This window comes from Electrona antarctica (genome assembly GCF_951216825.1).
Source record: "Electrona antarctica genome assembly, chromosome: 5".
NCBI lineage: Eukaryota > Metazoa > Chordata > Actinopteri > Myctophiformes > Myctophidae > Electrona > Electrona antarctica.
This window is the reverse complement of record NC_136810.1, coordinates 34,858,557-34,883,919: the sequence shown is the minus strand read 5'-3', so window position 1 is coordinate 34,883,919 and position 25,363 is coordinate 34,858,557. Positions and strand designations below refer to the sequence as shown.

The following is a 25,363-nucleotide window of genomic DNA, read 5'->3' as shown; positions in this document are numbered from 1 at the left end:
TTAAACTCACTTTGCCTGTTGCTTTGCCACTCGATTTGCCACTCGATGTGCCATTCACTTTAAGCATGCGCATACTCTCTATAGATTCACGCATTTCAAACAGCGCATCTTACAGCCAAAGCCAAACACATACTCACATAGTGTAGCCTACTGAAAAGTGTTAATTCAAAACAGCTGTAACCAATAAAGCCAGCTACGTGCGGTTTTCAAAACCAAGTGTCACTGTTGTGCAGCCTAACACACACATACAGTACATATTAACTGTATATATGATGATTTCAGCTGTATCAGTACAGTACAGTACAGTACAGTACAGTACAGGGACCCCCTGGGGTTACCACACAGTAACTGTCATTTCTCAACGGAGCACTTTTACAGACGGACCAGAAGTTATACCGGATGTGGCTGGAACAGCTAAATGTAACCAAAACACTAAAGGTTCCGTTGTTGATCGACAACAACGGGAGGCATGATTAAATCTAACGCGACTAGCGACTGGACAGCAGGGGGCGGTCTAACACATGATCTTTTCTTAGAAATGGATGGGATGATTTAGATCGCGAGTTTTAAGATTTTCGCTATCGTCGGCTAAACAGGGGGGGGACATTTTCGATGATGTCCCACTGTTGTGTAACATCGAGGATTGCGCAACAGGTGCTCCTAGGCTGTAGTGTAGAGTGATGCAATCGGTTTTCATATCAATAAACTTCCAAAACTTTTGGATGAAACTTCGTCCTGGACACTGGGTGTTACTAATAGAAAGGACGGTGAACTTCGTCCTGGGCGATTGGGGTGTTAATTAGAATTAATTTGCCTCCTGTGTGAATAGGATGGGATAGGTTAGATGTACTGTATTTTAACTTAATGGTGGTACCCGGAGAGCCAAATATTTTCTGAGGTGGTTGAGAACCAATGATCTAATGTGATCCTGGGCTCTGGTTGGACGTAGCGTGTGGAAGGAACACGTTATTCCAACCAGTTCCTTTCCCCTCCATCAGGCGCCCCGGCTGGCCAGGGGGAGGCAGTTTAGAGACCAGGTTCACTGCATGTTTTTTGTGAGGGTACCTACCCTAGGGAACACGGGGAGAACATGCAAACTACACATTATTTTCAAATAAGTCTCTTAACACTTAGACTGCGGCCTGGTGGCCACAAGTGGTAAATAGCTTGCGCAGGGCGGGAGATTACTACTCGAGTACTTCGGTTTTCCCCGCTCACAGCTCACTCGCAGACCTCCATTGTAAGAAAAGGCTAATGTCGGGAGCGACCGGCTCAGGACAAAAAGGTTTTTTTTTAGTGGTGCCGTTTCAGATCCATATAAAGCGATATAAAATATATATATACGTCAATCGCAGACAACAGATGGCTATTAAAACACGTATATATACGTCAATAGCAGACAATATGTTAATAATGATGCTAATTAAATAATCCAAGTCCAATTGTTTGGTCAATCAGTCAATAGGTCTGTTCTCCCGGCCCAGGCGGTGGCGTAACCGTCTGGGCACCCGACTGGTAATCCAGTCGCAGTGTGCCGCGGGTTCGACTCCCGAGCCCGACACGGCCTTTACTGCATGTCTTCCCCCATCTCTCTCCCGTTTCCTGTCAGCCTACTGTCTGTCCCTTCAAAAACCAATAAAAGGCGTAAGCCGCAAAAAAATATCTTAAAAAAAAATAAAATAGGTCTGTTCTCCCAATAGCCCTGGCCTATAGACACCTATTTGGTCGAAATACAATAGGTTTCTGATTATGATCGATAATTCTGGACATTATATTGTATTGTACATATATAAAATAGTCCTTTCACATTACAAAACAGTTCATCAGTCCAAAGCATGTGGCCACATGCAACCCCTGTTTAGCCAGAGGATGCTCAGTTAGTTGTTTTTGCTATGAGTCATCACAGAAAAAATGTAAAAAAAAAAAAAAATCAATGCAGGCAGCCAGGTTTGTGTTTTGTCCCCCTTATTCTATGATTCAACAGCCTGCCAAATCCAATCGGGCTCAGTGTGTCAGCCTGTGTGGCTAATGCAGAGCCAGCCTGGTATTAGAACACTGCTTTAGCCCACAGCTACACTCTCATCATCACTGGCAACACTGGCAGGAGGACCAGGGCTGAGGGGCAGGCCTGCTGCTGAGTGCACATGACTACGCAATGCTGTGGCAGAAGCAGAGTGAGAGTGAGGGGGCTGTGATGCAGAGCTCAGAGAGAGGAGAGAAGCTGTAAACATTAGAAGCTGTATGTGCTGGAAAGCAGAACGGAGTGGCATACAGACGAGACAGCGACAAGCAGTGGCACAGGCCTGCTAACTCAGCCGAGTGCGATTACTGACAGTGCTACGGACGGAGAGGACCGAGGGTGGACTGGCAGGCTTCGAAGCACTTGTCTCTCTCAATCGCCATTGGAGGAGGGGTTGACACAGCTGGGGACATTGCTATAGCAGTGTCAGGGTTTCACATTAGGAGGCTATTTTGGTCCTTCTGTCAGATGACGATGTCACCTTGTAGAAGTGTGCAATGCTGGCAAGAGGAAACGGGTTGACCGGAGGGGTCTGCAAAAGTATGTCAGGGCTGGATAAGGACGAAGAACCTGCTTACAGACTCTACTTCTATTCTGTATGTACTTTCTGATCTCTTTTTCACTCTGTCTCTTCTAGTGGGCTAGTTCTAGTTTGCTGTCTTGCTGCCTGCGTCTCTGTTTGTAGGCCTTTTAGTAAGGGAAACCCTACACCTGCTGGCTGCCACCTCACTCGGCCTCAGAAATTGGCCAGCTCTCTTGTGCATAAAAAAATGATTGGTGGCAAAACTGGCAAATGGCAATGGCGGGACACAGCACAAGTTGTTCACCATTTTAACCACTTAAGCCTACGCACTTAGTCATACAACAAACATGTGGCATTGTGATTGTGCCACATTGTAAGCTTGTAGATCGCATTTGTTTTGCAATTCTTTTCAATTACATTTGTTTTGTTATGATATATTTCGTTTGTTGAATTTTTACATTTCTTTGTTTTAGAAAATTGTGAAAATTAGCATAAAATATGGATTCCAGTGTTAATGTGGTTAGAAAGTGGAGCTCCAAGGGAACACAACAGTCCAGGTGACAGGTTGACTGCATCTGATTGATAGAGAGCATTGGTCAAGACTTGTCTGCTTGAAGGCTTGCAGCACATGGCTAGCCATCAGTCATGAGTGGTCTATAGGCTTGGTATGTCCACACAACAGTCATCCATCATCTGCTAGTTGCCATGTCCAGGAAACGCAGAGTAAATATTTAGGCTACAGTCTGCTGCTGCTTGGGAGATGGGTTGCTATGATGGTGACCCACTCAAGTTAGCTTTATGCCACTTCAATGCTTTGTTTGATGTTCCTCTATTCCTTTACTGTCTTGTTCTGCATGGGAAAATAAAGCCTAGCTTGACTACGCTACATGTAATACTTTCACAGTTTCACTCCCAAAAAGTAGGTCAGTCGGATAGCTTCCCCCAGGGACATTAAATAGTAGCAGACCAGTGTGCACACAGTGCATGCTGTTTATGGACGTGTACAAACTAATGAGGCACGTTCACATTTTTCTGTCTGTGTATAAGGTGCTAGAACTAAGATTTTTTTACAATGGATTTTACACAAGCTTATCTCTAAAATTCCACTGCATTGCGTTGGATGAGCCATGCAATATGTCGGTCATTTGGTAATGCCACTCATACTAATGGCATGGTGGTGGTATAGTTTTAGGTGCAGCCTGCTTGTTTGTAAACTAGGATAGGTTTAGTGAATAAATAATTCTTTCAATGATTCACTCACTCGTCACTCATAATTACAGTGAAAACCTGATGATTTGCTGCAGTGTTGGGTCAGACTTGCTCCCGTTGCATTCGTTCGGCCTAGTGTCAATTGGATGTTTTGGTACTCGGGTAAAAGTATCGGGGCCGGTTCCGAGTACCGAGTACTTGAGGGTGGTATCGGCCCGAGTAACCAATACCAGTATCGGTATCGGAACAACTCTACTTGATGGTTTCAAAGGATTGAAGGAGCATTCAGTGATTTGGGTGATTTGGAAAAAACCCTGGTCGGCCCTTGTAACAAAATGTGCACATGCACTGATGCACACACTACAGTGGGGGGACATGCGACATGCCAACAGCACACACACCAAGGCCCACCCAGGTTTTTTGACCCACAGGGGTTAACTGGGGACAGGGAGGAACTCCTTATATGGTCAGCACACTCTATAGTAGGGAGGATTATCACAACAAAATAGAAGTGATATTTGAATTGAGTGAAATCACTGAATATACCTATTAAATCATTTGGCACATTTTCATTCATCCTCTTAGGAATTGGTTGATTTTATTATAAAGATGGTGCTGAATTGTACAGGGTACTACAGGCTATTCTGCTGGGAACAGAACAGAAGTAACATGAAGTGACTACTGATTGTCACTATGATACTATGATAATACCTAGCTACAATGGAGCTTATTGGGTAAACGCTGTAGTCTTATGCAATTATTTGCAAACCTAAACAGCATTTTGTATTATTTACAGGATGTTTAAAGCACATTAATTAATGTGCCAGACCGAGCACTTGGAACATGCTGCACTGTTACTAAGAGCATACATCTCTGAGAGGTGGTGTGTGTGTGTGTGTGTGTGTGTGTGTGTGTGTGTGTGTGTGTGTGTGTGTGTGTGTGTGTGTGTGTGTGTGTGTGTGTGTGTGTGTGTGTGTGTGTGTGTGTGTGTGTGTGTGTGTGTGTGTGTGTGTGTGTGTGTGTGTGTGTGTGTGTGTGTGTGTGGGGGGGGGGGGGGGGCTTCATTAGGAAGTGTTCTGGCATTCACTGGAGCTGAACTTATCCACTTAACCACAAAAAACAGCCCACAAAATTATTATTTTGAAAATAGCCGAGACGAATTTATTTGTTTGCATTTTTATTTTCACTGATAATGGCATGCCCAGAATTGGGATCATTCTTATTTTGAATCATTACATTGACTTATATTTGACATAAGTAAGGAGTATACTGTATTTCAAGGATCAAGCTTCAGAAGGCATCTCATAGCCGTTTCAGGCACAATACTAGTGCTGGGTTATTGTTATAAAGCACCCACACAGTATGCTGCCTTGTAGGTGAAGGATATGATGAACGACATTGCACGGCATCTCTGTTCATGGCATTTGCCTCAGCAGAAATGCCAGCAGATGAGCAGAGGTCATTGATGCATGCTCAATGTTGTAGGTCAACCATGGTGGTGTGCACAGAGGGAGCAGGCTAGAGCTTCTGCCTCCAGCCTTCCCTTTAGTTTCTTTAGTCATAACTGTAGTACTGCTGTAATTGCTCTGTGGACTAAACGAGGTATTGCCAGAGTCGCCACTGTGCCCTGATTCTGAACCAAACACCCTTCCTCTTCTAATTTTGTCTATTATAAGTATAACAGTGATTCTCAACTTTGTTTTAATTTCAGGCAGTTAGATTTTCTTTCTGGGACCCCACTGCAAAATGTGTATACTCACAGATTTACTCTCTTGGAGTTACCCGTAAGAGTCCATTTGGTTCTGTTTATACACTTCGGTTGAATTTATACACTCTCTGAGTTACAGACCCATAAGGGTCCATTTTGGTTACATTTGTTTGTACACTCAGAGATAAAAAATAGGGTGCATTTTGCATCCCAAAACGCAGTTCATAGTTAAGGGACGCAATAAAACAACGACCTCTGCATCCACGGGATGCACTACTGTACTACTGTACCGTTTTTTATTCTAGTTTATTTTGCTAGCTTTAGTTATAATAATCATTTCTTCTTCGGTTTTCTACATGAATATAACCACCATATGAAATTAAATGGGAGTTAAATGCTGCAATTTGTAAAAATGTAAAAATATTAACGTCGTTGAAGTGGGACTCATAAAATGTCCCTGGGACTCATCTAAAAGACCATCCCTGCATCCCGGGACTCATGTTATACACTCATTACATTGAAAACCTATTTACATGGTTTGCTATGAAGGTCCATTTCGTTACATTTGTACACTATGAGTTACAGACCTACAGTATGAGGGGTCCATTTGGTTCCTAACTATCAATCATTTAGTTGGGGACCCCCTGGAACTGCTTTTGATTCATTGATTGATTGAATACTTTATTAAAAGAATAAACAGTAGTACACGTACAGTCAAAAGTTATGCTAAAAGGATAAGGCCTAACAAAATAATACTTTGGTTTCCGATTGGCTATAATTTTTGGGCTGAGTAGGTAGGGAATTTATTTTATTATATTTTTTTATTACATTTTTTCGTCTGTAGTATTAGCACACCATTAGCAACAGCACAAGCTGATGATTTCAGCAGGAGGAGTAGGAGAGCAGGTACCGGAATGCTTTTTTCCCTCCTTTTTTGGGGAAAGGGGGGTGACCCGCCCCGCCCGCTGCGCGATAATTGCGCTGAAAATGTTGACCCGTCCGCCCGCCACGCGGGACAACCTGCGGGCAACGGGCCAGCCCGCGCACCACTACCTCCCGTTGTTGTCGATCGCATTGATAGTGTTGTGGCTATTGTTAGCTGCTACACAGACATTAACAACAACATCCGGTCCGTCGGTAAAAGTGGTCCGGGCGCTATAAACGATGGGCACATTTTATTAATGGATTAAATAACCCCAGGCCCTTAAGGTCGGCAACCGGAAACCAAAGTATTATTTTGTTAGGCCTAACACAAAAGGCTCCAGGAGCTTGTTTCCATTGTGGTCCACTTGTACTCAATTCATCACTAAGACATACAATACATAGTACATACAAAATAATACATAAGTAAAAGCTCAGTAGCAGCAAAACAAGGTTTATTTACAGAAGAGGCAGGGGGCATAGGATGCTGCTACCAAGGTGTTTACAGGTGTTCTGCTAAGCCCAATATTGTACTTTAAGGTCATCCATTCTTTTAGGTTACGGTAGTTTTGAGTCAATATCTGAATTGGCTTTTTGTAAGGCGCATTCCTCGATATATTTCCCCCCATTTTTAAGCCCAATTGTGGTAACGGCCCGGGATAGATGGACTCCCTCTGGTGTTATGCCTTTGGGCATAACTCACTCCAGAGAAGTAGTTTGACCGGTAGGTAAGTAAGTAAGTAAGCACTGATCCTCCTGAGTATCTTAAAGACCAGACCCATTTGAAAGATGCTGAGTGTGGATATTGTTGAGATTTGTCAACCTGCAATTTGTTCTTGTCCCAGACCAGAAGTGCAGAGTCATATGCGAACAGGAACAAATTGGACCCCTGGGGGTCCTCGGTCCCCCTCTTTGAGAACAAGCGCATTACACAATTTGCAATTGGAATAAAGCAAAAATGCAGCAAAAGTGTGTTGTCTGTGACAGCTGGATGTGTGGGTGGGATGGATGAATCATTATCCTTTGTTGTGCCTGCAGGCGTCCTTCCAGCGTTCAAACAGCCATGACAAGGTGAGGAAGATCGTGGCGGAGGAGGGCCGTGCAGCTCGAAACCTCATCGCCTGGAGTGTCCCTCTGGAGAACAAGGAGAACAAAGAGGAGGAAGGTAGGTGGTGGTTTTGAAAAGGATATTTATTTATTATTCATTTGTTTTTTAACTCATGCAGACACAATGTAGTAGCGTTCCCTCCTCCCACGTTTTATCTCACACACACACACACACACACACACACACACACACACACACACACACACACACACACACACACACACACACACACACACACACACACACACACACACACACAAATTGGCAGGGTTCCTGTTATGACAGTGAGATGAACTAAACTTACAGTATTGCAGGTGTCACATCAATGCGGTCAGGACTCAGGAGTTAATATTGAAGTTACCAGAATAGAGTGTGGTCTCTTTCTTTTTACCAGCTGCTATGCAATGCAATAGCAAGCGGAGTCTATAATCGATGTGCAAGCTAGTGCAGCTGGTTTTCTCATTGGCAGTCTCGTCTCTAGGCAACAACACACTTTTTGCTCTCAGCCAATGGGATATAGCATTGCAGCCAATGGGATAGCAACAACCTAACCTGCTGTCCTGTTCCTGCTGTGCACGCCAACTGACACAGACACAGTTATAGCGGACCCCCACAGGTAATAATAATGCAGCTGGTAATTCATTAATTTAATCAATTTGGGCTTGTTTGTTTTTCTTTTTTTGGGCTTGTTTTTCTTTTTTTTTTACCGTTCATGCTGCTGTTCCTCAGTGACAGATGGTGTGATGATATTGACTTCAGGTGGCTTGACTCAATGTGCAATTACAATTTACGGTTTAGGCATTTAGCAGACACTTTTATCCAGAGTGACTGATGAGATCAGAGTAAATAAAATGGCATGAACCATAGTCAACAAAGGTAAATGGTTGTGTAAATAGAATGCAAAGAAAACAGCGTTTAGCGTTTGAAAATAACTATATACCATGTAAACATCAAACTCATCATAGCAGAACTGATCTGATTAGGTTAGCGAGTCAAGCATCACCGTCTTACTACGGAGAATGAATTATTAGGCTTTACTTATCTACTGTAGGTCACTATGGGGACTGCATATTATGGGCAAAGATAAAAATGGCTGTTGTGTGTGAATTTGGTCAGTTGTGGTTTGATGACTGTCGCCCCAGGAAGAAAACAGGAAAAAGGGATCCTTTATATGCCTGTTAGGCAGCCCTAGTTGGCAAAGTAACAGACTTCTATTTGTCCACATTGTTTAGGCTTTATGCCAAAGTAAGCTTTGTTTAGGCCAACTTAGTTCATTGCTCTCCCTCTGTTTCTATTTCTCTAGAGTAGACTCTCGCTCTCTTTCTCTCACACACAAACAGACACATCTCGCATACAAACATTGTAATCACATGGTAGTCATGTATCATGTAAAACATGTGAATCTGTGACATACTGTATATAACCTAACCAAAACATGAATGTTTTCTTATTTCTTATTTCCTTCTTTTTTTAAATGATCTACAAACTTGCAACGTGTTTGCCGTGATGTGGCACTGTTGTAACTGGTAGATCATCTATTTTCTGCACAACGCTGTCGTACAAGGAAATATAACAGTGGTTAAAACAGTCATTAGTTGAAGCCATACCTATCTTTACACTACAGTATGGTTGTTGCTTGTAGAAGTGTTTGGGTTGTTATTTTTATGTAAAGGCTTAAACTGTACTTGCTGTGTGTGCTGCCATTGCATGAAGTAATCATATACTGTATGCTGCCAGGCAGGCACGGTTGTTTGTTCTGTTAGAGGCTGGCTGGCTGCAACCACCTACAGGTGCCATCATTGTGTTTTCTCATCTTCTCACATCATAGCAAAGTCCAAAAGCATCTCCAGCAGCAATTTGAGGACACAGCGAATCAACACTGGAATACACAAGAATAAGAAACAGGTATGTGCATTATGGTATTGAAATGATGATATAATACACATAATTGGCAATTCTGAGAATATGGACAATAGAAATACTGAATATTTATGCTACTCTGATCATAGATATAAGAATCACACCTGTGTGAAAACGGGGTTGTGTTATAACACAACCCCGTTTTCACACAGGTGTGATTCATCACACCAGCATCGGGGACTGGACTATTTGACATTCAATGTTTTTTTTTCCACAAATGAAAAAAAAATGGGGGTCGTCTTATAATCAGAGTCGTCTTATATGATGATTTGATTCCTGCCTTGTCTCTACTCTCTACAGAATGCAGGGGTGGAAAGTAAAAACACTGCTGGTGCTCTGCTGGACAAGGGGACGGAGAAGAGCCCGACTAAAGCCAGACAGCCACGCAAGGTGGACCTGCGGGCACGCTACTGGGCCTTCCTGTTCGACAACCTACGGAGGGCCGTGGATGAGATTTATGTCACCTGTGAATCTGACCAGAGTGTCGTAGAATGCAGGGTTCGTCTCCTCTATCAAATCAGACCATTTTCAAATATAAAATGTACCTTTAGGGCCAATGAGGACGTATACTGAACCAGAGAAAAGGGCAATTGGTGAGGCTGAACGGCGCTACACTTGCTGAACACTAGAGGGGGATATTGAGCTGATAACTGTATTTCTCCCTATGAGCATCACATTCCTTGTGATTTCTGCTTTATGTCACAGAGAGGCTCTCTTAAGGCGCACTGGTGAGAGAATTATCACAGGCCTCTGTCGGGCCTGGCTGAGGGGATTGAATATTGATGACATACTGTAAGCAGTGTGATTTGAATGTGTTCTGTAATAGTTTTGCTGGATGGAAGAACAATCTATTTTTACTCCTTCACATCATATCACATGGCCCTGTTTGAGACAGCTCTGAAAGCTAACCCCCATCTCTGAAATGATGCAGGCAGCATACCCTGAGCCTGTGGAACAAAATTATTGCTTCAGTATTGTGCTCTATAAAATGGGTTTTCAACTGATTATGAACCAGGGAGGGACCACCACCCTGACTAAGAATCAACCTGGGGACCACTGTTGTGTTGGGTGGGGGGATATTGGTGTGGTGTGGGGGGAAAAAGCTTGAAATGAAATATTGACTGTTAAGGGCTTAATTTAATTTGTTAATTTGAGGTGACGTAAATCAAGCCCTTAATTCTTTCAGCGCCATTGCCGTTGATTAGTGGCAATTGAAGCCTATTTTTTGATACTACGCTTATCGCCATTGCCGCTGATTAATGGCAATTGCGCTTTTATAGTGCATTCGATCGATCGAGCCATAATGCTACTTACGTTAGCCAGTTAGCTAGCTACCGGTATGTTGTTGTCACAGCACTGGATCGTCCATCTTAGATCGTCGTCGCCATAATAATCCATTCTATCTGTTTCTTTCAATCGCCTGTATCTCCTATTCCTTGGTCAAAACAACGTTTCTTTGACGGCACAGAGCCGACGATGTGGACCTCTCCAGTGCACCAACATAGATCGATCATGTAAACAAGGCCTGTCCAGGCTCCGTTGAGCTTACTAGGATAATACTACTTCCGGTAGACTGGAAAGGTGGCTTTTCAAAATAAGAGCTCAAATTGGAAAAATGCTGGCGTAAATTAGATCCTAATTTTTCAATAAATGCTAGCGCTGTAAGTGTTAACAGTCATTATTTAACACATTGTGTGCCCACACAACACTTTCAAAATAGTAACCCAGGGTGCCCACTTTTTACATTCATTTCATTTTTTATATAAAAATATATTAAAAAATAAATCAATCAATCCGCGGTAGGCCTGCACTTTCCCTTGAAATTCTAATTCCCTTTTCTGTAGAAGTTATTGATATCCGACTTCCCAGTAACTGACAACATTGATGTGTCATCAATACATCAGGTCATTTAGTGCACCAACTAGTGGTCGATTAAAACAAAACTTCAATTTCCTATGCAATACCTTCACGGACCACCAGTTGAAAACCACTGCTCTATAATCTTTATATAGTAGGGGTTGAGCAGGTGTATATTGGTGTTGCCATTTTCTTTCCTTTCCGATAAAGCACCAGTAAGTTGAGCAGAAATTATTCGATTTTGCACAATAGAAACTTAAAACAAATGTCTTGACTTATCGCAGGATTTGAACTACGCAAGAGATTATGCATCAGTTCGATGACTGGTTTGATCACACAGTCAGTGCTCTCCATCATTGCCCCGGAGGCTGATGTTGGCATGACTATGTTCTGGTGGTGCGGTATTGATTCCTCTGCCATACAGAATTATGTTGAGCACGCCCATGGTGGATGGTCTGTGGTCAGTGGCGTAGCCCCCTGTGGTGCGGCGGACACGCTCCCCAGTTGACCCATGTCAGAGGTCTAGCCAATGTTGCTCTCATGCCACTGTATTCTGTTCTCACCCCTGTGACGTGTAATGGCCAGGGAGCCGGGTGCTGCCTCTAATCTCCATCCCACCCAACGTGGCCTAATGGAATGTGATAGATGATGGTGTTATCTGGAGAGGAAGCACATTGGTCTGATTGCCCCCAACCCCCCTCCCTCCCCCTCCCCTCCCAAGCATGGTATCATTAATCTGCACTGTATGCTTTCAAACGGACATCTTACCATTGCTTCCTGGGACAAAGCTTTGGTCCTTCATGACTTACATACTGTAATATAGAAATTCACTGTCCTATCCCTCTGAATGAGTTGGTTCAGCTGCATTAATGGTTTTCTCAATCCTATCCCAGCAGAATGATTCATACATGCATATTAATAACGCCCACGCTTTAACCCCAAGGCCTACAGCCCCAATTAGTTCTTATCAACTGTTCCCTCCACCCGAGTCCTGATTTATATGACATATGCCACATGGGAGCAAAGGAAAACGCATGCCATTCTTTTTGTTGTTGTTGATGACTCATTTTATTCTTCACAGAGAAATGAGTGTTACTGCATGTTAGACGGGACAATGTGAAATGATTCTTAATGAGAATAATCTGAGGTCTGTCTGAGAGTGAGTCGGCTCAGAAGTTTTCAAGTTGTCATTCAGGGTGAGTTAAAGGTAGACGGGGATGTGCTCATCGTGTCTTGTTTGGACTTAACGAGTACAGACAAATGCAGTTAACCGCCGGCTTTTACTGTCGATCTAACTTTGCGGTCTTCCGCCTTTGGCATTTGAAGCGTCATTCTTCGTGAAATGTTATGAGAGGGTTGTATTTAGGTAAGTGTGCCTGTTAACATGCTGTGTGTGAGCCATAGCTTTATGGCGCCTTCACTCACTGTCTGTCCATCTGTCAGAGAACAAGACTCTCTCCACTGCCCCCTCCTCCTTTGGAGCCTTCATTACCAAATGAACAGCAGGCCATGGCAGTGGGCCTGGCCTGTTAACCAGCTCTAATCAGCAAGACCTGCTGCTGGACACATCTTTCACTGCCCTGACTTGTCTATTAACTAAAAGCACTGTGAGGCTTTACTCTCAATTACCACTCCCTCCACACTCCTCATCAATCAACTCTTTCTGTTTCACAAGAGCTCTGGGGAACAGATCTGCACACATTTGAGTCCAGTCCACCGTTTGGTATGGTCCTCTCTGTCAGAAAGAAACCCACACACGCATTATTAGGTCTCATTTATTCTGGCTATTAATTTAACTCAAAGGCTGTACAAATGGAACCAAATGGAACCACAAGAGTGCACTTGGTTCCATTTGTACACTCTTGAGCTGTATAAAAGGGCATGAACCTTTTCTTAGCTTTTGGTCTATTCTGTTCCTTCGATGAAAATAAAAATCACACTCGTGTGAAGTGAGGGGCGCTCTTATCATCATACATCATCATAAATCGTCACATTCCGGCCAAACACAATTGGCGCCCTCACTTTTCTGTAGATTTTCGTCTTACACAAACATTAAATTCCCATTGACAATGAATGGAGAATTTACGTCATATGTAGACGAGCAAATTGGCTATTTTTGTCCTACACAAAGTATAGGACAATTCCCATTGACAATGAATGGATGATGTACGATGATAAGAGTGCCCCTCACTTCACACATGGGTGTGATTTTTGAGGGGCGCTAGCCCCTTCTATATACAGGTTTAATGTTTGTTTTTGTCATCTTGTCCCTAACACAAACATTAAATGCCATTTGTTGTTTGTTTGTTTTACATCACCATTACATCACCTAATCAACATGAGTTACTTTAATATATTAGCGCCCCTCACTTCACACAGGTGTGTTTTTATCCTCAATTCCGTGGTACACAGGCACAGAAAGCTGGCTATAGGCCACTATAGGAGTACCATCCTCAGCCAATCAAATCATCATTATGGGGTACACAAAAACACACAAAGCTGGGAATAGGAGGGGGCTAGAGCCTCTCTAGCTCTTCTGAGAGAAATGTATTTCTCAATTATTTTAATTGAGGGAGTATTCCCTCAATTAAAATCCAACCATTGTCTGTCTTTTTAATTGAGGGAGTATTCCCTCAATTAAAATCCAACCATTGTCTGTCTTTTTCGGAATTCTCCATCAATTAATGTACTTTATCGATATGAAACGGTTTAGGTGAAAATCAACTTTTAACACTGGCCCGATTGCTAGGCAGCGCCTTGCATACCCGAGCACCAGGAAACGTGCGCACACATCCCACAGGAATTACCCCCTTTACACGAGAACGGTGTCCATGTAAAACCCTAATAAAATATAGTTTGCTGGGGTCTCTTTAGACGAGAACAGCGTTTTCGGGGGGTGAAAACGCAACAAATTGAAAACACCAGAGTGGAAAGCTTTGAAAACGCTGTTTCCTCTCGTCTCCATGTAAACAGGCAAAATGCCGGTGAATCCGCAAAACTTGTGACATCATGGCTCACGTGGGCTCACAACGCATATGTTTATTACATTCCGGCTGGCGCAGCTAACTACCCTCTATGGCCACATGGTGGCAGTTAACTTTAAGTTTTATTTTTCTTTAATGGAATTTGGAAGATATATATATATATATATATTGTTTTGGAAATTCTTTAAAAAAATGTGTTTTTAATTCATTAAAAGTTGTGAATTTGTTTTGGACATCTTAATAATGAAATAATAATAATAATATTTTTTTTAAACGAAAAAGAAAGGATGTTTACTCCCGGGCCATAAAAATTGTCCCGTTGGGAACCACTGATATCCAGCTGACAAACTCAATATTGGCAATATAGCAAATGTGCCCTTTGAACCTGCCGTTAAAAACATTATCAAAATATAAAACAAATAGCAGATCTACAAGCTCACAATGATTGCAACACATTGTGAACACATTGTGAGCTTGTAGATCAGCTATTCCTTGAATATGGCCACAGTGGTTAAATAAAATACATTTCACTGTGTGTATTTTATATAAACTGTTTACGTATTCATTGTATAATTAAAGTTGGCATTACGACTACATTGGGAAGAGGAATAAAAAGGGAGAAAAAAAGACTGCATCTTCCACCAACAACAATATGTGATGCTGCCTGCTGGTTCTCACAGTTCATGTGTTTGTAATTGTTGTTACAGGAGGTACTGATGATGCTGGACAACTATGTACGGGACTTCAAAGCTCTCATAGACTGGATCCAGCTCCAGGAGAAGTTGGAAAAAACAGATGCCCAGAACAGGTGATGTAGGCGGGCTTCTTCTTTCTCTATCACACCTCTCTCTCGCTTACCTTCATTGTGTGTGTCATTCACTTTCTCTCTCCCACTCGCTTGTCCAATTTTCAATTGCTCCCCGAGGTGAAACTCGAAGTGCTGGTGTCTGAGCCTCGGCTTTGAGTCTCAAACAAAACTGATCGATAGACTTGGCTTTAATTCAAAGAGATCCCCAGTTTATTGGCTTGTCTTTAACACAATGACCACTGCACCCGCACATTGACAAAGAAATAAAAATCCCCCTGCTGCCTCCCGATTTGTACATATAAAGTGTTGTTAATCAGTGCAGCAACCTTAAACTTTTACATGCCTTGTTTACTACATACATTTGCTGTGGGCCAATCAGCCTTTTGCCCAACACCAGTGTGTGCCAAGTGTGTAGTCAACCGCTAGGAATAACAATTAGTACACAGTGGTGTAAAGTAACTAAGTACATTTACTTAATTACACTTAATTTAATTTAAGGTATTTGTACTTTACGTGAGTATTCCCAATTTCCAAAACCTTTACTTCTACTCCGCTACATTTCGGATCCAAATATTGTATTTTTACTCCACTAAATGTTTTTTTTTCTTTAATTACTAGTTATTTTGTAGATTATTATTACAAACCACTTGGCCATTTGAAAATTGCCGATCTACAAACTCAGTTTGTAGATCTGCTATTTTCAAAAGATTATAATACATTTGAAAACTTGAAATGAGATATTCTGCACAATGAGTATACTTTTACTTTTGGTACTAGAAGTAAATTGACTCTTACTTTTATTCACGTATGATAATGTCTGAATGTGTCGTGTTTTCAGGCCCACCTCTTTAGCCTGGGAAGTACGTAAGATGTCTCCGGGACGTCATGTGATGCCCAGCCCCATAGCTGACAGAATCGTTGCCTCTCCAGGCGCACGCCGCACCCTCAACTTTGGGTAAGCTTTCATGTACTGTAAGCTGTCTCAGTCTCCCGCACACCGGAGCCTTGCTGCCATCACTATACACAGGTTTTATATCCCTCCCACCATTAGACGTATGATTTTACGGTAAAAGATAAGCACAGACTAATTTTGTTACTATTGTATCATGACACGTGGCGTTATTAGTAAATCGATGTTTGAAATGATGCACTATAAAGCCGTGCCTCCTGTGAAGGTGCCGGCCACGTAGGCTAACGCTATCTGCTAATGGGTGGGCGATTGATTGCTGTTGGCGAAGCATTTGTTTTAATGCAATTTGTCGAGTCTCTCGCTCTTTGGCCACAGAAACTACGGGAGGTGTAGATAAAAGTGTTTGTTAAAGACTGCTGAGGCATCGGTTCAATAGGAGCGGTGCTCTGTAATCGGATGCGGCAGGAAATGGGTATTGATCATGATGGAGGCCTGTTGTTGCTCAATACTGTCCCATGATGCACCATGAGAGTGGAGAGAACTGGCGTTGGAAAGACACCGCCATCAGACTAATATAAGTCTAATGTTTGGACAGGCAGAATGAGCTGAGCTACTTTGTCTTCGGATAATTAGTTAGCACTTGGCTAACAAGGTGTTTTTTGAGTGGTGCAAACCACTCCAACAACCAGCTTTGTCTGTATCTATGTTTGTGTCTGTATGTGTGTACCTGTACGTGTGTGTACCTGTACGTGGGACCCCAAAAAATGAGCATGGTTAGTAAGGTCACTGACATTACGTCAGACCACAGCTGATCAGGCTATATAAGACCTTGCACCACTCAGTTCACACGGGTGTGATTATTTTATTATTATTTGAAAATACCTGCCTCTGCTTTAGCCTTCATTGAAATGGGTTGCCAGTTATATGGTCTTACTGTGTGTGTGTGTGTGTGTGTGTGTGTGTGTGTGTGTGTGTGTGTGTGCGTGTGTGCGTGTGTGCGTGTGTGCGTGCGTGTGTGCGTGCGTGTGTGCGCGTGTCCATTCAGTGGTCCTTCATCTACGCTGGCTTCGGCTCGTCTCGCCCACACAGGCCCTAGCTGGGCTGACCGAGTCAAGAGTTCCCAGTCTCTTCCAGTCACCAGCAACAGCTGCCCCATAGAAAAAACGGGTAAGAACAGCTCCTAGTCCCTGGGTGTGACAAACTCGGACTATTCTAAAAGTGGCCTTCTAGAGAACCTAACCCTTCTTTTTTTACCCACGGTGCAGCCGTGGTCACATTAGCGAATTCGGGTCAGGGAGGCAGTCATCAAACGTATCTTTTCACAGAGCTTGTAAATCAATAGATTTTGAAAGTACGTTGCCATGCTAATGTTACCTGCTGCACAGTGTATTGCTGTTCAGGAGAAGCTGTTTATATTTCAATGCAAGCTTGTGGTATTTGCTAGGTAAGTGAATCAATATTCACTGTGTCATACAATAGATAGATAGATAGATAGATAGATAGATAGATAGATATATTTCATACAACAATACATTATTGTGTGTGTAATTTTCTATTAATTAATCCCTGATCCCCCTAATCCCTGTTTCGGCAGCTCAAAGAGCTGAAACAAAAGCCCAAACAAATGCTAATAAAACAACACGTTATAGCGCGGATTGCGCATCATGGGTCCTTGCATGTTGGCGTTATATTCCCCCGGTGTCTCCCAGGTAAGAAGGACGCAGAGGGTTGGGAGACCGTCCAGCGAGGTCGTCCCGCCAAGCCTCGCTCCGCCGCCATCGTGGCCAAGGTCAGCCCAGTCTTGGCTCACCTCGTCTCCAACCAGGAGACCGCTACCAAGAACAGCCGTCGACAATGTGAGCCGCAGCAGAATGTCCAGCCTCCCTGCCCCCAGCAGGACAATGACGGGGTCCAGTTGGTCTTGGGGCAACAAGTCCCTGTGGAGCCTGTACTCCTGGAGGAGGAGGCAGGGGACTCGGAGAAGGGGAACATGATGGAGGTACTGGCCGAGGTCTGCTCCCTCACTCTGACACCCCCCCCCCCCCCCAATCCACGACTCCTCCCCGGCAGTCCCCAGATATCAATTATTCACAAGGAGCAGAGTAACATTAGACTGTTTTATCAGCCCACGTTGTTTTTGTTTTGGGCTCCACGGTATTCATAGACAGGCTGTCGAGACGGGCACATGAGCTTTTAAGACGATTGATTTGCACGCTGACATTTCAGGGGCAGAAATCCCATTTTCACTCTTCATGAAATAAATACTCTTATTGATGCCTTGAAAACACATGTGTTATGGGTGTGTTCGAAGCATTGGTTGATTGTTGAAATACAAAATCTGTATTTTCCACTCCTATTGTATCTGTATCTTTTGATCCGAATTGAATGTTCAGGGCATGTTGGTGCCAGCCTCCCCTGCATGGGTGTGTGTTTTGTTTTTATTTGGAGTGCTGTGTGAGTTTGTATTTTGATTGTTTGTATTTGGTTACTGCTTTCATGAAATGCTTGACAATATGCATGTGTTTAATCGTGTTTGTGCGTGTGTTTGTGTGTGACTGTGTCGGTGCAGCCCCCAGCAGAGCGCGTGCAAGATGCAGGGCAGTGTGTCGACGCATCCCACGGCGACGTGCCCCCCACTCCCAATTCAGCCCCCACTCGTCCCCAATCACCCCCACCAGACCCCGCCACATCCTCAGACCCCGCCCCTCCCATAGCCCTCGCCCCGCCTGTCACGGTCCACACCTCGGCCCTTTCCCCATCCCCAGACCAACCCCTGACCACGGACCAAGGGGACGGTGAGACTGTGGGGGGTGCGTCGCACGGCATGGCAACATCTGTTCCAGGACAGGCCGAGGCTCCCATGGCAGCGGTGAAACTGGAGAGTGTACTGGACCCCACAGAGCTTTCCACTGTGAGTGCTGAGAGATGGAGGAGCAGAGGGGGGAGGAAGGGGAGGTGGGGGGGCGTTCAGGGATCCCCGGGGGGCCTTCACCGCCTAAACAAAGTCAGTCTTAAGAAATCTCCAGGCCAGACGTGCTGACATCGTTGCATAGCTCTGCCCGGCAGAGACCAGTTTACTGTGAATGCTATTGTTGGCCAGTAACGACATGTAGGTGACCTTTGAACTCAAGTGATGTATGTTAAGGTAGCCCCCCCAAGAACATATCTGCCTTGTTTGTGTCTTTCTAATCATACTTTTAAAGGTGCTCTCCGCATACAGAAGGTCCAGTTAGCAGTTAATTCCAATAGTCCAATTTCAATCCATGCACCTTGCTTGTGGCAGGTGTGATCTTAATGGCAAACTAGAAATGTGGTTATTATTTGCTAAGAACTTTAGACCTATATTTAATTTGCCTCTTGTAGTAGCTGGACCTGTCCTACATACAATATTAGCTCTAGAGTATGTCGGTTGAAACGGCAAACTTTGACAGCTGACCCTAGAGATGCTATTCTCGGCCGATCCAAATTCTACAGGTATGTAAGCGACAGGTATGTAGGGCTAAAATAGTTAAACTTGCCCTTCAATGACTGTCAATAGTGCACTAGCCCATGATGACCCAAGTCCTCTTAAATTAATTAAGCTTGCTATTTAAGCCATAGACATCAATTGGTTATTTCAAAGGTATTTCACTGACCGGGTGTTTCTGTTCTGCCAGCCTACTCACATTGAATGTTACAGATAAGCCTTGTAATGATTTAGAGTTTCCTCAGTGTTGAGAGAACCCTCTCCCTCACTCCTTCATTAATGCTATGCAAAGCAGTGGATGGCTCGGAGTGGTCTTACTCACATTAAAACACGCCCCTATAAATGCCTTGATTATAGGCTGTATATCGGTCCAAGGTTGGAGTAAACTTTGCAGTTTCTTTGGATGCAGTTTTGTCACCAAAACAAAGGTCTCTCGGGGCAGAAATATCCGCTTCATATCAGATGTTATGTACAGTAGTAAGTAATTGGTGATATTCTTTCATCATTTGACTCCTCCCGCCATCTCTTCATCCTCACAGCGAACATGCCCTGCATGAGTCGTGAATGCTTCCTCACTTGTGATTTGCTGTTTTGTAGTGATTGTGGTACAATCTGTGATTGGGTTTGAATTGGTGTTCTCTTCCCTTTTTTAATCACTTCTGTTATTACAATGAATCAGTTAATTGATGTATTCATTAATGGAAATGCTGGAAATTTCGTACCAGATTTCTGATTTTGGTTTAATGAACTGACGACTGATGACATGTGAAATGCCGTGTGTGAGTTGGTGTTTGTGCCTTGTGTCCAGCCCCAGTCCATGGCAGAGGTCCTGGCTAAGAAAGAGGAGCTGGCTGACCGATTGGAGCAGGCCAATGAGGAGGCTATTGCCAGTGCCATAGCCGAAGAGGAGCAGCTAACCAGAGAGATTCAGGCTGAAAACAATGAGCTGGAGACGGATAATGAAAGTGACTTCTCTGTAAGACAGCTCATGCGTCTCATATGTGCTTTATCATAACCTTTTGATATGGTAAACAGATTTTTGATTTTAGTCAACCTTGCAGTATAATGAACACTGCTCTTCATTTACAGGCCAGCATTGGCAATGGAGGCTGTGGCCTGAATATTGACTGGACTGATATGCTGGCTGATTATGAAGGTACTGTATGACTTTAGACCTCATTAACCACTGGGGTTTCTCTCTCGGTAATGCAATTAATGACATTTTAGTGAGTCGCCTGCTCATAACATATTTTGTCTGTTGTCAACGCAGCTCGTGAGGCATTGCGTCAGAGCACGTCGTGGGGGGACATTGTGGAGGAGGAGCCTTCCCGCCCCCCTGGACACGGGATCCACATGCACGAGAAATTATCTTCTCCGTCACGCAAAAGGTAAGTGAGCTTGGCGCTCTTGCGTGTCGTTTTTCAGGAACCATTTACTCAGTTACACCCTACTGACATTTGCGAGCACCTAGCACAACCAGCTGTTCTACTTGACCAGTTGGGCATTAAGTTAGCTCAAGGGCACATTGATGGTAATGGGGTTTTTAAAGGGGTTACTCACCCCTTCGTTTCACAGCCTGTATTCTACCCATGGATTAAAATTGGCCGCCTTACAAAAGACCCTACTGTTCATTGCTTTTAGGCTTGTATTGCCACCTGCAGCATCCTGTGTCAGAGTCCACACTAGCTCATTGTGTGTCGGCGGCGGTGATGAGGAAGCAGAAGCAGATGTAATGGTTTGTTTCCGTGTCTTGTTGGCAGGACCATCGCCGAGTCTAAGAAGAAACACGAGGAGAAGCAACTGAAGGCTCAACAGCTGAGGGACAAGCTGAGGGAGGAGAAGACGCACAAACTGCAGAAGCTCCTGGAGAGGGTGAGTGGAGGGAAAAGCACCCTGGAAGAAAACCCATGCCGGCCCGAGCCCAGCCTGGCTCACGAGGAGAGGTTCTGTCAGCGCACTGCCAGATAGAATCACTAAATATCATAGCCCCCCGCCCCCGCTCTCGTCCAGGCCAGCTGGCCACAGACACTAGTGTGAGAGCCCCCAGGCCAAAGTCAACAGTCTTTCATGAAGTTTGTTTTTGTTCTCCGGGCCCTGGTGAGATGAGTGAGTCTGAGAATAAATCAGGATTAACCACATAAATACATGAAGTGCTGTGTACTCTTATTAATCCCCATGTGGCGCGCTGGAGAGGATAACAACAGACTGGCTCAAAGAACCCTAGTCGCTCTCTCCTCGCAGGATTGTACCTTGAGTTTAAACGAGCTGACTGGCGCTTTTTCTCTTTTTTTTTTTTTTTTTAACCCTTCGTCTTCCTTGTCTCTTTTTCTGTGTGTGTGGTTTGCAGGAGAAGGAGGTGCGGAAATGGAAGGAGGAGTTGCTGGATCAGCGTCGGAGGATGATGGAGGAGAAGCTGTTGCACGCGGAGTTCAAGCGCGAGCTGCAGCTCCAGGCCATCGTGAAGAAAGCCCAAGAGGAGGAGGCTAAGGTAGAGTAGAGGCTGGGCTTCCCTCTAGCTTAAAGCACAGTGCTTCGCCTGGACCGCTCCGCATCGCAGCGCCTTCTCAGCTTGTAGATTATCAATTTTCAACGAGCGTCACCGTCGTATAAATTAAGCATAACAATTGAGCAATTTGACTAATTAAATATGCTACTTTGCGGTGGTACTTACTTAAATTAAACGTTGAAATACTTTGATAAATAATGAACCACAAAAGTCCATGTCAAAGACATTTCAGTTCTAGCTTAATTCTTTGCCCATAGGCAGGTGCATATGGGGAGACCGAGACTGAAGCCCAGGGCTCAAGGTTATTGCCAGTAGTACCAAACACAAAGTAAACGTGAAATTAATTTTGTACTAAAACCCCACGCAACTACTACAGTCTCGGGAATAAGAAGATCTGAACCCTATCCATGCCACACTCCACCCCTGCCTAGACACTAGATACACTATAGATACATGTTGTGATAGCTCTGAAGTCTGTACTGACTTGCACACCCTCTCTAAGCCCATATGTTTTTTTCTAACGGTTTTACTGCTCCTGGAGGAACGTTCCATCATAAGGAATCCAACCAGCAACTGCTTCTGGCGTAATGTTCCGTCTGATAAGCTTTATTATTGATATCAAACCGGATCGCTGATATATATTATTATTTTGGCTTGGCCTTTTCTTCTTTAGTGATCCTAGACCGGATTGCGCAACCGCGCTGCCATTCACCTCCCTTTATACAGGTTGACTAAAAAGCTGAATAAATCTACGGAGCTCTCCATGGTTTGGATAAAATGCACAATGTTCGGAGGTCTTTGCTGATTATCCAGTGGTTTAGATGGAAACATTGGCACTTTCTAGAGCAAGGATTGCTTCATTTTAGCTTGCTAGCATTGACGCTATTTATTTAGCATTAAAGATGGACGCTTAGACAGCATTGCGTCCATCTTGCAGCGTGTGCTGCATTGAAATCGGCTTGCAGTCTGCGGTTGGCTCTGCGTCCAGCAGGAGGCAGTATATGGGCTAAGTGTTGGAGTTTGGAAGTGCTCGTTAGATATCACTCAACTGCCCTGCTTACCACCTGTTTTGAATTTGTACTACAACAAACAGTTGAGAAACCTTTTGTTCCAATTATTTTAGGGTCAAACCATATTTGCACCCGCCTACCATGTGAATGTGTTCAGAATCCCAATATTATGTTCCCTGGCCGCGAAGCACTCTACATCACTTTCTACATCACTCTGGGCAGCGCACCCCCCGCGCCTCCGCCTCCCCAGTTCTTCTGCATGTGTGTAGTGTCAACTGTCAACACACACACACAGATCAGAATCACACACGCGCATGCGACAGTTTTAGTCTGGAATTAAATTAATATAATAATTAGGCCTGCATCGCTTTGGCTAAAACACTGAATTATGAAAAGGACCGCAATGGGGAAAAGCCATTGTTTTCCTGCTGCTTTCTTTATCTGCAGTAGGAGCCAATTTTGGAAAAAATTACAAAATAGCCAGAATTAATAGATGTGTGGAAGTCATGTACTGTTTTGGCTCTTAAAACTGCTCAAAGAAGCTCTATATTGGTTCTTAGTCTGTCACAGTGTTGTGGAGAGCGACCTCAATGATCTTGGTTAAAGGCTTTGATCCTTAAAGACAACCAAACATGTTTGTGATTGTCGTATTTCATAATACGTTCTTTTCATCATGTTTTCAAGCTCAGATCGCAGTTCAGTTGTACTCTTGTACACTCTAAATAAAGTTGAACCACATTGTCCTGAGTTTGATTTCTGGCCCAGAATCTGTTATGCATGTAGTTTGGTCTCACTTTACTGTCACAATAAAGCAAAAATAAATAAAAAATCACACTTGTGTGAAGTGGAGGGCGCAGCAAGGCAGATGACGTCTTATGTTGTCATTTACTGCCCTAAACAAACATTAAAGTCCATAGACTTGGCTGGCAAAAAAGTACATCTTAACTGTCCTAACAAACATTAAAATGCATTGGAGGTGCTAGTGCCTCTCAAAAGGACGATTCAAAAAATGACTTCTAAATCCTGAAGTTTTCTGAAAAACTAAGGAAAGGTGTTGCTATACTGTACATAGCAACAACTAACCCAAAAGGGGTTCCCGTCTTGAATATTTTTATAGAATAAATCAGGCTGTGACCTTGCCCAATATGTCAATGGATAAGTCACGGGTTAGGCAGATTCTTAACATACAGTAGAGAGAGCCTTATTACTTGCCCAAGCAGAGCGCGCAAGTACTGTACAGGCTGCGTATGTCGGTGTTGTCCAACGTATGTCGGTGTTGTCCAAATAGGCCATGTATGGCCTATTTGTGTGCAAGGCGCAAGTTGGCACCTCGACAGAGTGCATTTCTAGTGTTTCATTATTGCTGCTGTCTTCGCCCCTTGTCTGTGCAGGTGAATGAAATAGCGTTCATCAACACGCTGGAAGCGCAGAACAAGCGACACGACGTCCTGGCCAAGCTCAACGAGTATGAGCAGCGTCTCAACGAGCTGGTGGAGGAGAGACAGAAGAGACAGGAGGAGAAGCAAGCCAGAGACGGGGCTGTACAGGTACCCTTGCTCACCTGGGCCTCCTCCTCACTGCACACACCACACATCAGATCAGTTTGTCAACAGGTAGAGGCCTATTCATAGCCCAGTTTTCAGTGAAGAGGTGGCCACCGAAAACTACAAAATGACGGCGGTGGTCACCGTTCACACAACACATCTCTCTGTTTTGACTAACCACCAGTTTTCGGTGAAGAGGTTGACCGAAAACTGGACTATGAATAGGCCATAACTCTTTACCCCACTGCTTCCCAAACAGTAGGTCGGGGGATGTTTGTGGGTCGCGGACAGATTTTCATCGGTCCCTTTATTTTTTGTTTCCCTTAATTTTGTTTTGAATGATTATAATTTCAAACAAAGAGGTAGAAGCACACAGTCTCACTCCAATAGTGGGGAGGTGCTGACCACGGGAGACAAAACGTGAGGAAGAAGAGGTCGCAGTGTAAACCACTCCTACAACTGGCTTTGTTAGTCTGTGCAGAAAAAATGAGCATGGTTGCTACGGTCACCCAGTTCACCCGGGTGTGATTTCATTACGTCAGACATTACGTCAGATCAGAGCTGATCAGGCTATATAAGACCTTACATCAATCACACGGGTGTGATTTTTTATTTATTGAAAGAGCAACGTTTCGGCAAACAATATTCCTTCTTCAGGGTATGACAAGGCAAGTAGTGTTGGCCAGATTGAGGACATTCCCGGATTGTCAAACAAAGATTTTTTCCCCAGTAATTTCATGAAGAAATCAAAGGAAAATGTAAGAAATTCCATAAATTAGAAAACAAACGTTTAAAGGAGAAATCCCAGATCAAATCATGTACCCATGAATCAGCCTATAATCCTGTCACAACATACACGTTGGCCTTGA

The 25,363-nt window shown here is 43.8% G+C and overlaps 1 protein-coding gene across 3 annotated transcripts in view; it reads left to right on the top strand.

Moving 5' to 3' along the window:
* The window catches only part of scaper (S-phase cyclin A-associated protein in the ER), an 89,592-nt gene that overhangs the window by 4,435 nt on the left and 59,794 nt on the right, over nt 1-25,363 (top strand). The window contains exons 1-15 of one of the 3 annotated variants that reach the window (XM_079501037.1): nt 2,244-2,616; nt 7,420-7,546; nt 9,318-9,394; nt 9,710-9,907; nt 14,958-15,058; nt 15,897-16,013; nt 17,014-17,135; nt 17,678-17,967; nt 18,538-18,879; nt 20,243-20,410; nt 20,524-20,590; nt 20,705-20,822; nt 21,195-21,306; nt 21,782-21,922; nt 24,342-24,497. In XM_079501037.1, coding sequence (XP_079357163.1) covers nt 2,518-2,616; nt 7,420-7,546; nt 9,318-9,394; nt 9,710-9,907; nt 14,958-15,058; nt 15,897-16,013; nt 17,014-17,135; nt 17,678-17,967; nt 18,538-18,879; nt 20,243-20,410; nt 20,524-20,590; nt 20,705-20,822; nt 21,195-21,306; nt 21,782-21,922; nt 24,342-24,497 — 2,235 coding nt within the window. In that variant the 5' untranslated portion in view covers nt 2,244-2,517. Of the gene's footprint in view, nt 1-2,243; nt 2,617-7,419; nt 7,547-9,317; nt 9,395-9,709; nt 9,908-14,957; nt 15,059-15,896; nt 16,014-17,013; nt 17,136-17,677; nt 17,968-18,537; nt 18,880-20,242; nt 20,411-20,523; nt 20,591-20,704; nt 20,823-21,194; nt 21,307-21,781; nt 21,923-24,341; nt 24,498-25,363 lie in introns of those variants that run through there. The other 2 variants (XM_079501035.1, XM_079501036.1) reach the window with 2 other exon arrangements.